The 13,870-nt window shown below is 39.0% G+C and overlaps 1 protein-coding gene across 3 annotated transcripts in view; it reads left to right on the top strand.

Moving 5' to 3' along the window:
* The window catches only part of SLAMF6 (SLAM family member 6), a 50,258-nt gene that overhangs the window by 23,352 nt on the left and 13,036 nt on the right, over positions 1–13,870 (top strand). For all 3 annotated transcript variants that reach the window (XM_004448405.3, XM_004448404.3, XM_012528881.4), the window contains exon 2: positions 7,443–7,772. In XM_004448405.3, coding sequence (XP_004448462.1) covers positions 7,443–7,772 — 330 coding nt within the window. The remainder of the gene's footprint in view (positions 1–7,442; positions 7,773–13,870) is intronic.

Here is a 13,870-nt window from a genome sequence, read left to right as displayed (position 1 = left end):
CCACCCCGGGAATCCCATAATGGGTATATTGGTACACTTGATGGTGTCCTTTACATTCTTCACTTTTTCAAAATTCTTTATTCGTTCAGCTCCTCAGCTTGAACCGTTTCAATTGTCTTGTTTTCAAGTTCAATGATTCTTTCTTCTGCCAGATCCAATATGCTCTTGGAACCCTCTAAGGTTTATTTATTCCAACTCTCAATCTAGTGTTTCTATTTGGTTCCTTTTGAAAATTTCTGTCTCCTTATTGAAATTCTCATATTGTTCATTTATTATTTTATTCATATCCTTTAGTTCTTCCTTGTGTTTTCCTTTATGTCTTTGAGCATAATGAGGATTTTTTTTAAGATTATTTTTTATTTATTTCTCTCCCCTTCTCCCCAAGTTGTCTGCTTTCTGTGTCCATTCACTGCGTGTTCTTCTATCCTTATCAGTGGTACTGGGAATCTGTGTTTCTTTTAGTTGCGTCATCTTGTTGTGTCAGCTCTCCTTGTGTGTGGCACCATTCTTGGGCAGGCTGCACTTTCTTTCGCACTGGGTGGCTCTCCTTAAGGGGTGCACTCCTTGCGTGTGGGGCTCCCATAGCAGGGGACAACCCTGCGTGGCACGGCACTCCTTGCGTGCATCAGCACTGTGCATGGGCCAGCTCCACACGGGTCAAGGAGGCCTGGGATTTGAACCGTGGACCTCCCATGTGGTAGGCAGACACCCTATCCATTGGGCCAAGTCTGTTTCCCCCCCCCCTTTTTTTTTAAGTCTTTGTCCTGTATGTCCAAAATCTGGTCTTCTTTGTTGATGATTTCTGAATTTTAATCTTATTCCTTTGGATGGGCCATCATTTCCTGTTTATTTGTTTGTCTTACAACCTTTTGTTGTACACTGTACATTTTAATATTTTAAAGTTTAAAATCCCACTGTGTTAACTATAGGATTTCATCCCTGAGCTGTCTGTTCCTTACATTGGCATCCAGATAGTGATATGACAACAGATTTCCTTGAGTGCCAGGGGCTAACAAAAACAAACAGGCAAAAACAAAAACCAAAAAACAAACAAACAAAACTTCCACAGTCTTTGCAAATTGGTCCTGCCATGGTTGGTACTCCCTTTCAGAGTTTAGCCCTCCTATCAAGAAGTCAGCTTGAGGTGAATGTGACGTTCTAGGTCCTCTCAGTCTTTTCTGAGTTCCTGTCTTGTCCTTAGCTTGCATTAATTGCCTTTGGAGTTCCTCTGTTTAGAAGAATTCAAAGGCTCCCTCTATTCCCTATAGAATAAAATTTACCCCCTCTGGGTGCTTTATTGTATGACTTAAAGCAGGTAATCCTTTGCCTCAGACTGGTTTGACTTCATTGGTTTTTTTAAAGAGGTGCAGAGCAAGTTTATTGAGCTAAAGTTGCATTAATGCAGGAATGGCACCAAAAGAGTTTTCTACGCCTGTTTTTTTTTTTTAAGATTTTTTAAATTTTATTTTTCCCACTTCCCCTCCCACACTGCTGTTTTTTGCTGTCTGTGTTGTCTTCTCATTTTCTCTCCTCTAGGATTCACCAGGATTTGATCCTAGAGACTTTTGATGTGGAGAGAGTTTCCCTGTCAGTTGTGCCACCATAGTTCCTGGTTTCTGTTGTGCATCACCTTGACTATCCCCTTGTCTCTCTTTTGTTATATCATCATCTTGCTGCATGACTCACTTGTATGGACGCTGGGTCACCTCACAGGCACTTGCACAGGCACTAGCTCACCATGCAGCACTTGCTGTTCACTGGCTTACCGTGCAGGCATTCACGCAGGCACTGGCTCACCACACGGGGCACACTTTCTCTTCTTTTTCACCAGGAGACCCCAGGGATCGAACCCAGGTCCTCCCATATGGTAGGTAGAAGCTCTATCATTTGAGCCACATCCTCTTCCTTCCTATTGTTTCTTACATTGCATTAGCTGTCTGCAAACTGCTTCTGCCTGCAGGGCAATTTCTGAGAGGACAAGCTTGGGTCATGTTTGCTAGTCCACTTTTTCAGGATGCTGCATCATAAATTGGCTTTGACATACAGGCATCCTAGTATGTGCATAGGGGTTATTCTTCTCCCTCTAGATCTGGGCCAGTGACCTACAACATGAGCATGGGCTGGCTCCACACTAAACATGGGTGGGATTGGCAGAGGGCCAGAAAGGATGCTACATGTTCCTGCTACCTAGTTTTTTTCCTGCTACCATTTTTAAAGCTGTGTTTTCTTGGTCAGCCCTGGCCTAATCTTTACAACCATTTAATTGTTTTTCTGGGATTTTGAGGAAGATCATTCTGCCAGTTTTTGCTGGTTGTTCAAAGATTCTACGGGGGAATGGCATACTGAAATGTCTTATGCCACCATCTTGGTCCCATTTCAGTAGCTTCTGATCTTTACTTTCCCTATTTTTAGTGGCTGAAATCCTGTTGTTGTTGTCTTCCTGCTCCCTGAAGGAGCACATACCTTCAAGGAACAATTCCTACCATCCCTTCTATCCTCTGTTCATTCTCCCCATCCTCTACCATAAACTCCTTTCTCTTCCCCCTGTACCCAACCAAAACCCTCACAAATATAAACTGAGAAAATCAGATATTTAAATTCAGCTTTGAAGGACAAGTAAGAGCTCACCAGGTAGAAAATGTAGGAAAAGACACTTCAGGCTGTGGAAACAGTGGTACAAAGGAAGAGCTGGGCATTCTGGAGGAATTACAAATAATTGAGGAACAAAGAAATTCTAGTTTTCATTCAATTAATTTGAAGGAAAATTTTTGAATGAAAACTAGAATTTCTTTGTCACAGAGAAGACAACAAAGAAACTTTAGTTTTCATTCAATTAATTTGAAGGAAAATTTTTGAATGAAAACTAAAATTTCTTTGTTGTCTTCTCTGTGAAGCCTTCCCTGACTACCCCTGATTCCTCCTTTAATCAGACCCACTCTTGGGTCCCACAGACCTTTGAACAGACCTTTATTAATTCAACACTTGTTGAACTAGAAATCATGCTAGGTGCTAGGAATAGAGAGACAATAAACTTAATCTCTGTCTTCAAGATTATGGAAAAGAGAGGAAAACCATCTCAAAAGAAAGAGAAAAAAGTAACTGATATAGAGTGCACAGGGTGCGATCGTGATGCAAAGGCAAGGAGGATGTGAGCCCCTTGCCTGGGTTAGCACCTAACTTACCATAACACACCAGCTCATTTCCTGTCTTGATCCTCCACCAGATGATGAATCAGAGGCTCAATAATGTCTTATTCTTATTTGTATTCCCAGTCTCAAAGGCCCAAAAACTTTTACATCAAAGGGATGTAATAAATATTGTCTGAATGGCAAGATTGCTTAGGTTTTACTCACTGAATTAGCATAAAACTGAATTAGCATAAAAATAGTAAAATAAATGACTTATTAAATAAACTAATAATTGTAATCTATAAAAGCAATGTTTCTTAAAGGAGTGCACTGGCAAGGGAGAAACAGTTCCTCAGGAGTCCTTGAGCCACAGGTTATGCCCAGACTCCTCACAAAGAGGAATCTAGCCTTAGCATCCTGGGCGGATACCTCCAGGACAAGAGATGGAGACGTGTCAATTCTTTCAGCAACTATTCATTGGATGCCTATGACGTGCCAGGCACAATTCAGGAGTGTTCACAAAATTGGGAAGCAAATGTGGCTCAAGCAATTGGGCTTCTGCCTACTACATGGGAGGTCCAGGGTTCAGTTCCCAGTTCCTCCTGGAGAAGGCAAGCTGGCATGGTGGGCAGGTGCAGCAAGCTGACACAACAAGATGGCACAACAAAAGAGACATGGGAATTAGAGACAATAAGAGACACAAGGACCAGGGAGCTGGGTTGGCTCGGGTGATACAGTGATCAGACAGTGACTGCAAACAATGAGGGTGGGGGGTGGATAGATAAAATAAATTCTTTAAAAAAAAGTGAACAACAGACAAAATCCCTTACCTCCTAGTAGAGGGGAGAGAGAATAAATAAGAATGTGAATTACAAAGCATGCTAGATGGTAAGTACTATGAAGAAAAATAAATCCAGTGGTAGCTGGGGGCCTGGGGTGGAGATTGGTGATGAAGAAGGAGTGGTCACAGAAGATGTCCCTGAGAGGGAAGGTTTGTGTTAAAGACCTTAAGGAGAGGAAGGAATGAGTCACATGGATACCCGGGAGAAACACATTCCAGGCAGAGAAACTTCCAAGTGCAAAAGCTCTGGCCTGTTAAGGAATGGCTTTGGAGCAAAGTGAACTCGGGGAAGAGCAACAGGGAAGAGTTCAAAGCAATTAAAATGGTCCTTGGAGGTCATTGTAATGATTTTGTTTTGTTTTGCTTTTTGTTGTCATTGTTTTAACTTTTCCTAAACAATAACATACAAATAGAAAACTGTCAGCTCAATTAATTATCATAAAATGAATATATCTGTGAGTCAAGCATAGGCCAAGAAATAAAACATTACCAGAAACCCAGAATTCCCCCTCTTCCCCTCTCTACTCACTACCCCTTCCTCTTCCTCAGGGGTAAGCCCCATCCTGACTTTTAATAACGTAGATTAGTTTTGCCTGTTTTTAGCTTAAACAAAGGGAATTATACAGTTGTATTCTTTTTGTATCTAGAATTTTTTTCACTAAACATTTTGCTGGTGATAGTCACCCATTTGGTTTTGAGAGAAAAGAGGCATCAAGATAACAAATAACAACATGTTAAAATGCTGATGGGAAAGATGTAATACAGAGGGGAATTTGATGATGGCAGCATTCACATGCCTGAAATCCAATGCCCATAAGGAAAGAGAGAGGAAGTGCAAGCCGACTTTCTTACCCTACCCAACTCCTTTCCCAAGAAATGAGATCTTGAGAAAGATGAGGTCATGGTTATTTATCCATTGATTCACACAAACATTTCCAGAGTTGCTACTATATTTCAGGCACAGCGCTGAGAGAGAAGGATGATTAAAGCATGGTTAATTAGACAGTCAATTAACAAGAATGCTACAACACAATGTGACAAGTGCTAAGAATTTGGCAAAGGATGCTAAGAAAGCATCTGTAAAAATCATTGTGACCATTTCACTTTTTTGTTCAAAGTTTGTTGGCTCCGAGATTGGCTCACAAGAATGTAGCCATTATATGTTACTTTGCAATTATATTTCTTTGTTTTATATGTTTCAGTTTTGTCTCAGCAACCAGACTATAATCTCTTTGAAAGCAGAAAAGATATCTTCTTGTATCATGAAAAAAGCACAAAGTACTTGGAATCAGAATATATGAGTTTGAATTCTGACTCTGCTACTTTTTAGCTGTGTGACCCTGAAAAAATTAGTTAACCTCTCTGTGTCTCTGTTTCTTATCTATAACTGAAGATAATCTTATCTACCATTCCTACCTTGCAGGATTGTTGTTAGCAGCAAATAAAATAATTTAAAGTAGAGAGATGTGCATTCTGTAAATCCCTGTTATTAGTTCTCTAATATGTTGCACCCACAGAAGATAATCAGTATGTATTAGGCTTTAATTATACTTCACCAGCAAAGATTTGCAGTTTTTTGGAGTTTGTGCAGTTTTGGGAGTTGAAGTAGTTCCCTGTTTCCCTCCATTTCATGCCCAAAGAACTTGGAGGCTAGGATCAGATAGTATGACCGATAACCTAGGAGTAACCACCAGTATGGGAAAGTAAACTGAGCCAGGATCATCTGGAAGAACAGCCCATTAACCAAAAGTGCCAGACATGTTATTGGGGATGGTACTTCTGTGATTATCCATTTCAAAACTTTTCCTATCTCTTTCCCTTGCTATCTTATCTCTGGATTTCAGTATCAGAGGGCTCTAATAAACTAGCAAAGTGTGGGGGACATGGGAAGATCCGGGGGGGAGGGGGGCAGGATGTTGGCAGGGGGACCGTAGCAGTTACTGTAGCTGTTTTATATTATTTATGAATTAAAAATATATATTGATTATGTTTGTAAACTGATCTGTTCCTCGGATACACTTTGATTGTATCAGATTCAGCTGAGATGTCTTTGTTAAGATCTCTATATTAAAAGTAGGGCTTTGATTCGACCAAGTCAGTAGGGTGTAACTCAGTTTAAGTCCCCACCTCCTTGGTGGGCTATATAAACAGACATTCACTCAAGAAGATGTGGGATACAAAGGCATGTTGTTTCCATGGAAGCAAGTTACTTCTTTGACCAGTGAGTCAAGCTGTCCCTTATGATTATTGGTGCGGAGCACAATCTTGGCTGGGTCAGCACACCTGCAGGCAGAACAATACCTAGAACAGAACAACCCGGGTAACAGGATTTATGAGTATAGTTACTGATTTTCATAATAATAGTTCCAGTAAAGTTTGTTGGGTTTTCATCAATCACTAGTTAATATAGTATGAGGTAAGGGTAATAGGTAACTTGATTGTGTGCTGAATGTCACATATGTTAGGGGTATATATACTAGCCCCTCGACTCAATAAAGTTGTCTGATGAGCTTGAGAAATCAATGCTCTCAGATCCCCTGAACCCAATCTTTCTTTGTCTTTCATTCCCGATACCTCGGGTCACCGAACAAGACTCCGACAGAAGACACACAGGGGAAGCAGTTGTGGCTCAACTGATAGAGCATCTGCCTACCACATGGGAGGTCCAGGCTTCAAACCCAGGGCCTCCTGACCCATGTGGAGAGCTGGCCCATGTGCAGTGCTGCCGTGTGCAAGGAGTGCCATGCAGGGATATCCCTGCATAGGGGTGCCCCACACACAAGGAGTGCACCCCGCAAGGAGAGCCTCCCCATACGAAAAAAGTACATTCCACCCAGGAGTGGCACTGCACACACAGAGAGCTGACACAGCAAGATGACCCAACGAAAAAGCAACACAGTTTCCCAGTGCTGCATGACAAGAATGCAAGCAGACACAGAAGAACACACAGCAAATGGACACAGAGAGCAGACAACGGGGGTTGGGGGGGGAGGGGGAGACAAATAAGTAAAATAAATCTTAAAAAAAGAAAAGGAGACACAGAAAAAGGCACAGGAAGAAAGAGAGCTCCGTTGACATGGCAGAGAAGAGAACTGATCCTGCAACCCTGGGAAGAGAAATGAGCCGTTTGCCTGATAGTTTGTAGCTGAAGAAAACAGAGCAGCTGACCTGGGGAAGCCTGAAAAGAAAGAAACCCCATGCCAGCCTGCAGCTGAGATCAGTAGAAGCTGGGTCCATGGAGCCTTAAAAGGAAGGAAAAAGGGGAAACAAGGCATGCCATCTTACTTCAACACGGGACAACTGATTTGGGTGAGAAAGTACCTCTTCTAGCACCTTGAGCTGGACTCTTTAGGGCTTTGTAACTGTAAACTTTTACCCCAGAAAAATACCCTTTATAAAAACCAACAGATTTCTGGTACTTTGCATGAGCACCTCTTTGGCTGACTAATACAGTTACCCTTTTGTGTTTTCAGGGAATGCAGGTTCACAAAGCAGTTCAACCCCATTGATGGTGAACGGGATTCTGGGGGAGTCAGTAACGCTTCCCCTGAAGTCTCCTGCAGGAGAGGTCAAGTCCATCACATGGCTTTACAATGGAACATCTCTCGCCTTCATAAAGCCAAGTGAAACAGGAAGTCCACTAATAGAGGTGACGAATCCTGAACGAAGAGGGCGAATTTACTTCACCCAGTCCTACTCCTTGCAGCTCACCAACCTGAAGATGACCGATATAGGATCTTATGGTGGCCAGATAAACTCAGAGACCTCAAGTACTATATCTTATTACACTCTGAAGATCTTCAGTGAGTCCAAGTGTAGGGTTTAATGATGAATAATGAATGGACTAAAAAAATTGGGTATTTCAATCCAATGTGACTGCAAGTATGCACTATATCCTAGTGGTAAAGAATATGGCATTTGAAGTCAGATTAAAGCCCAGCAGAAAAGCAACTCAATGTCATTGCACAGCCAGTTAGTGACAGAGCTGAGTTAAAACCTAAGTCTTGAGATTCCTAGCCCAGAATCACCTCCCTTCCCCTCACCCAATAAAAGAGTCCCTTTCTACCTAAAATGTAGCAGAAGTAATGGAAGTAAAATATATGGTACTATGTTCATTGCATATATCTGCTCATTTATTCCTCAAGAAAGGTCCATGAAGTAGATACTATCCTTACCCCTAAGGCATAGAGAAGCTAAGTAACTTCCTTACAGTCACAAAGGTAGTAAGTGGTAGAGCTAGGACTTGAACCCATGAACTCTGTCTTCAGAGGTTTCGCATGTAACTACGCTGCTACAATACTTCACTCTATACAAAGGCTAGTCTGACGTGATGGAGTGGTCAGTGTACCAAAACTTAGAAAGTACTCTGTAAGCATAAGCCAATAAATAGAAAAAGTCTTTTCTGTCAAGAGTTATTTAATTTCTAACAATATTTTCCCCAGATAGCTTATGTTGATCAGTAGTCCAAACTGCGTCTCCAAAGTTAGAGGATAAAAATATCCTCACATAAAATTATAGAAGCTATAATGGGACCATTTATGAACAAATATCAGGAAAAAAATCTTTCTAGCAATCAGTATTGTTTGGAGATGTCATGAATAACCTCAGAAGAGCACTTAGCAGGGACATTTCACATGCGACTCAAACATTAAATTGGTAATCAGACTAGATCACTTTAAAAGCCCCTGAGATTCTGTAATTCTTATTAGCTAGAGAACTTATGGGGTTTAAAATTCACTCAGAGTTCCTTGGGTTAAGACATGGTACCCCCCAAAATATGTTAAAAATGTCTCCACAAATAGGTTATATGTTAACCTTTAGGATTCCCTGAATAATTGGCAGGTTTACCATGTTAGATTAGTTAAAGTCATGTTTCTGAAAGAATAGGACACAGCAGGTAAATGTAATGAGAAAGAGACCAAATCTGGGAATGCTCTGAATAGGAGGGTGAAAGCAAATTGAGGCATAATCACTCTGGTGGCTTAAAACAAGAGAAACTTACTCTCTCACTGATCAGGAAGCCAGTAGCCTGAAATCAAAGTATCAGCAGGGCTTCACTCCCTCTGGAGGACCTAGGGAAGAATCTTGCCTCTTCTAACTTCTAGTCTGTGCACATTCTTTGGCGTTCTTTGGGCACATCACTCCATGTCTTCTCTATGGTCATATTGTCTCCTCCTCTTCTTTGTGACTTCTCCTCTATCTGTCCTGCCTTTCTCTTATAAGCACACTTGTCATTGGACTTAAGGCCCACCTGGATAATCCAGAGAGGAAATAGGGGACCAAATCATGGAAGGTGCTGAGAGCCATCATAAGGACTTCAACTTCTACTCTCAATGACATTGAGAGCCACCAGAGGACTTTGTAGAGAAGTAATATGATTTGACTTCTACTTTTAAAGGATCCCTCTGGCTGCTCTACTGAGAATAGACTGTAAGGGACAAGGGTGGGAGCCAAAGCACCAATTAAAAGGCAATTGCAAAAATCCAAGCAACAGATGATGGTGGTTTGGACCAGTGTGGTAGTAATGGAGGTGATGTGGTTGGATTCTGGATATATTTTGAAAGTAAAGCCACCTTCTAATTTATTGAGATATATTCACACACCATACAATCTATACAAAGTGTATACTCAATGACTTTTAGTATAATCACAATGTTGTGCATTCATCATCACAAAAATTTTAGAACAATTTCATTACTCCAAAAAGAAAAACTCCACACCCCTTAGCAGTCACCTCTCAATCCCTCTATCCTTCCCCAACCCTACAGAACCACTCATCTAATTTTATCTTTATAAATTGATTTATACTTTCATTTTCTATAAACGGAATCATACAACATGTAGTATTTTGTATTTGAAGTCTTTTTTTATTGTTTTTTTTGAAGATACATAGATCACAAAAATTGTTACATTAAAAAATACAAGAGGTTCCCACATCTGATATTAACATCTTGTAATATTATCATACATTTGTTAAGTTTCAAAGAAAAAGTCTTATGTATACAATATTACCCATATTCATATTTCACATGAGGTTTTACTATCCTATACAGTCCCATGTTACATTTTTTAGCTTTCCTTTTAATAATATACATGACTTTAGACCTTCCCTTTCAACCATTGTCATATCCATATAATAGCCCTGCTAGTTACAAACTTTATGTTGTGCTTTCACTTTTCCTATCCATTTCCAAAGATTAACACACATTCTTTTTTACCAATTCTACGCAAGTTAAAACTCATCTTTCCATTCTCTAACCTCATTCTCTTTTCTGGTGACCCATACTATGGATATTAACCCCGTGAGATTACACAATATATTTAGTTCGTATTAGAACAATCATACAGTATTTGTCCTTTTATGTCTGGCTTGCTTCACTCAGCATAATGTCTTCCAGGTTCATTCATTTTGTCATATGCTTCAAGACTTCATTTCTGCTTACAGCTGCATAATCCATCATGTATATACACCATAGTTTATCAATTCACCTGTTAATGGACTCCTCGGTTGCTTCCATTTTTTGGCAATTCTGAACAATGCCACTATGAACATTGGTGGGCAGATGTCTGTTCATGTCACTGCTCTCAGTTCTTTAGGGTATATACCTAGCAGTGGTATTGCCGGGTCATGTGGCAAATCTATTCCACTTCTTTAGGAACTGCCAAATAGTCCTCCAAAGTGATTGTACCAGTCTACATTTCTACCAACAGTGAATAAAAATTCTTATCTCCACATCCTCTCCAACCCTTGTAGTTTTCTGTCTTTTTAATAGTGGCCATTCTTATAGGTGTAAAATGATATCTCATTGAAGTTTTGATTTGCGTTTCCCTAATAGCTAGTGATGTTGAACATTCTTTCATGTGTTTTTCGCCTTTTGTATTTCTTCTTTGGATAGTTGTCTTTTCAAGTCTTTTGCCAATTTTTTAATCAGATAGTTTGCCTTTTTATTGTTGAGTTGTATGATCTCCTTATATAGCATAGATATTAAACCCTTATCAGATATGTGATTTCCAAATATTTTCTCCCTTTGAGTCAGCTGCATTTTCACCCTTTTGACAAAGTTCTTTGAGGTGAAAAGTGTTGAATTTTGAGAAGGTCCCATTTATCTAATTTTTCTTTTGTTGCTTGTGCTTTTGGTGTAAGGTTTAAGAAACTACCACCTATCACAAGATCTGGAAGATGTTTTCCTACATTTTGTTCTAGGAGTTTTGTGGTGGTTATTTTTATATTTAGATCCTTGATCCATTTTGAGTTAATTTTTGTATAAGGTGTGGGATAGGGGTCTTCTTTCTTTCTCTTGGATGTGGCTATCTAGTTCTCCCAGCACCATTTATTGAATAGACTGTTCTGGCCCAGCTGAGTGGGCTTAACAGCCTTGTCAAAACCCACTTGACTGTAGATGTAAGGGTCGATTTCTGAATTCTCTATTTGGTTCCACTGGTCAATGTAGCTAAGTAGTACGCTTTAAAGTTAGGAAGTGAGAGTCTTCAAACTTTGTTCTTGTTAAAGACATTTTTAGCTATTTCATTCCTGAGATAAAACCCACTTGATTGTGGTGTATAATTCTTTTATTGTGCTTTTGGATTCTTTTTGCAAGTATTTTGTTGAAGGTTTATATATCTATATTCATTAGAGATATTGGTCTGTAAATTTCTTTTTTTTAAGTATCTTCATCTGGTTTTGGTATTAAGGTGATGTTGGCTTCATAGAATGAGTTTGGTAGCATTCTCTTCTGTTCAATTTTTTGGAAGAGCTTGAGCAAGATTGGTATTAGATCAACTTTGAACGATTGGTAAAATTGACCAGTGAAGCCATCTTGTACTAGGCTTTTCATCTTTGGGAGGTTTTTGATGACTGCTTCAATCTCTTTGCTTGTTATTGGTTTGTCGAGGTCTTCTATTTCTTCTAGGGTCAGTGTAGGTGATTCGTGTGTTTCTAGGAATTTGTCCATCTCATCTACATTTTCTAGTCTTTTGGCATAGAGTTGTTCATAGTATCCTCTTATGGCTGCTCTTATTTCTGCGGGGTCAGTAGTAATGTCCCTCCCTCTCATTTCTGATTTTATTTATTAATATTTGTGTCTTCTCTCTTTTTTTCTTTGTCAGTCTAGCTAAGGATTTGTTGATTTTGTTGATCTTCTCAAAGAACCAACTTTTGGTTTTGTTGATTCTTGCTATTGGTTTTTTGTTCTCTGTCATTTATTTCATTTATCTCAAGATATTTGCTGAATTCTCCTGCAATTTCTTCTTTGACTCACTGATTATTTAAGAGTATGTTATTTTTGATTATGGAACAGGTCGTTAATATGGGAGGAGTGGGGTGAAGGGGGTGGGGGATATATGGGGACCTCATTTTTTTTAATGTAACATTTTAAAAAAGAAAGAGAGAAAAAGAAAAAATTTTAAAAAATAAATTAAGAAAAAAAATATACCATAGATATAAACTGAAAAAAAAAACAACAGTATGTTGTTTAATCGCCATATATTTATGAATTTTCTGTCCATTATTGATTTCCAGCTTCTTTCTGTTATGAACAGAGAAAGTATTTTGAATAATTTCAATCTTTTTAAATTTATTGAGACTTGTCTTGGGACCCAACATATGGTCTATCTTAGAGAAGGAGCCATGAGCACTTGAAAAGAATGTATATCCTGCTGTGTTGGGGTGCAATAATCTATAGACATCTGTTAGGTTGAGTTCACTTATCATATTATTCAAATTTTCTATTTCTTTATTTATCCTCTATCCAGATGTTCTACCCAATACTGACAGTGATGTGTTAAAGTCTTCAACTATTATTGTAGAGACATCTATTTCTCCCTTTAGCTTTGCCAGTGTGTACTTCATGTATCTTAGAGCACTGAGGTTAGGTGCACAAATATTTAGTATAGTTATTTCTTCTTGCTCAATTGCCCCTTTTACTAATATATAATGACATTCTTCTCCCCTTATAACAGTTTTGAATTTAAAATCTATTTTGTCTGACATTAATATTGCTACTTCAGTTCTCTTTTGGTTACTATTTCATGGAGTATGTTTTTCCAACCTTTCACTTTAAACCTGGTTGTATCCTTGCATCTGAGGTCAGCCTTTTGCAGACAACATATAGATGGCTCATATTTTTTTTTATCCACTCTATCAGTCTATGTCTTTTGATTGGGGAGTTCAAGCCATTAACATTCAATAGTATTACTGTAAAGGCATTGCTTACTTCATCCATTTTGACCTTTGGCTTTCTGTTGTCAAATTGTACTATTGTCTATCCTTTTATTCTTTAATTTATGCTTTCTACTAATCTTCATTTCTACACTCTACTCCATGTCTCTAGTCCTTATTTTTTCCTTGAAGGCTGCAGAACTTCCTTTATTATCTTTTGTAATTCTGGTCTTTTGGTTACATATTCTGTCAGTTTTTGTTTGCCTGTGAAGACTTTGAACTCCCCTTCATTTTTGAAGGACAACTTTGCTGGATACAGAATTCTTGGCTGGCAGTTTTTCTCTTTCAGTACCTTAAATACATCATGCTACTTTCTTTTCTCCTCAGTTTCTGATGAGAGGTCAGCACTTAATCTTATTGACATTTCCTTGTATGAGAAGCTTTGCTTCTCTCTTGCTCCTTTCAGAATCTTCTCTTTATCTCTGATATTTGTCATTCTGAATAGTAGGTATCTTGGGGTAGGTCTATTTGAATTTATTCTGTTTGGGGCTCATTGTCCTTGGATATTGATATTTATGTCTTTCATAAGTGTTGGAAAGTTTTCAGTCATTATTTCCTCAAATATTCTTTCTGCCCCTTGTCCATTTTCTTGTTCTCCTGGGACACTAATAATGCATGTCTTTGCATTTTATGTAGTCATTTAATTCCCTGAGACCCTGTTCCATTTTTCCACTCTCTTCTCTT

The sequence above is a fragment of the Dasypus novemcinctus genome, chromosome 13, assembly GCF_030445035.2.
Source record: "Dasypus novemcinctus isolate mDasNov1 chromosome 13, mDasNov1.1.hap2, whole genome shotgun sequence".
Lineage (NCBI taxonomy): Eukaryota > Metazoa > Chordata > Mammalia > Cingulata > Dasypodidae > Dasypus > Dasypus novemcinctus.
This window is presented reverse-complemented; position numbering and strand designations above follow the sequence as displayed.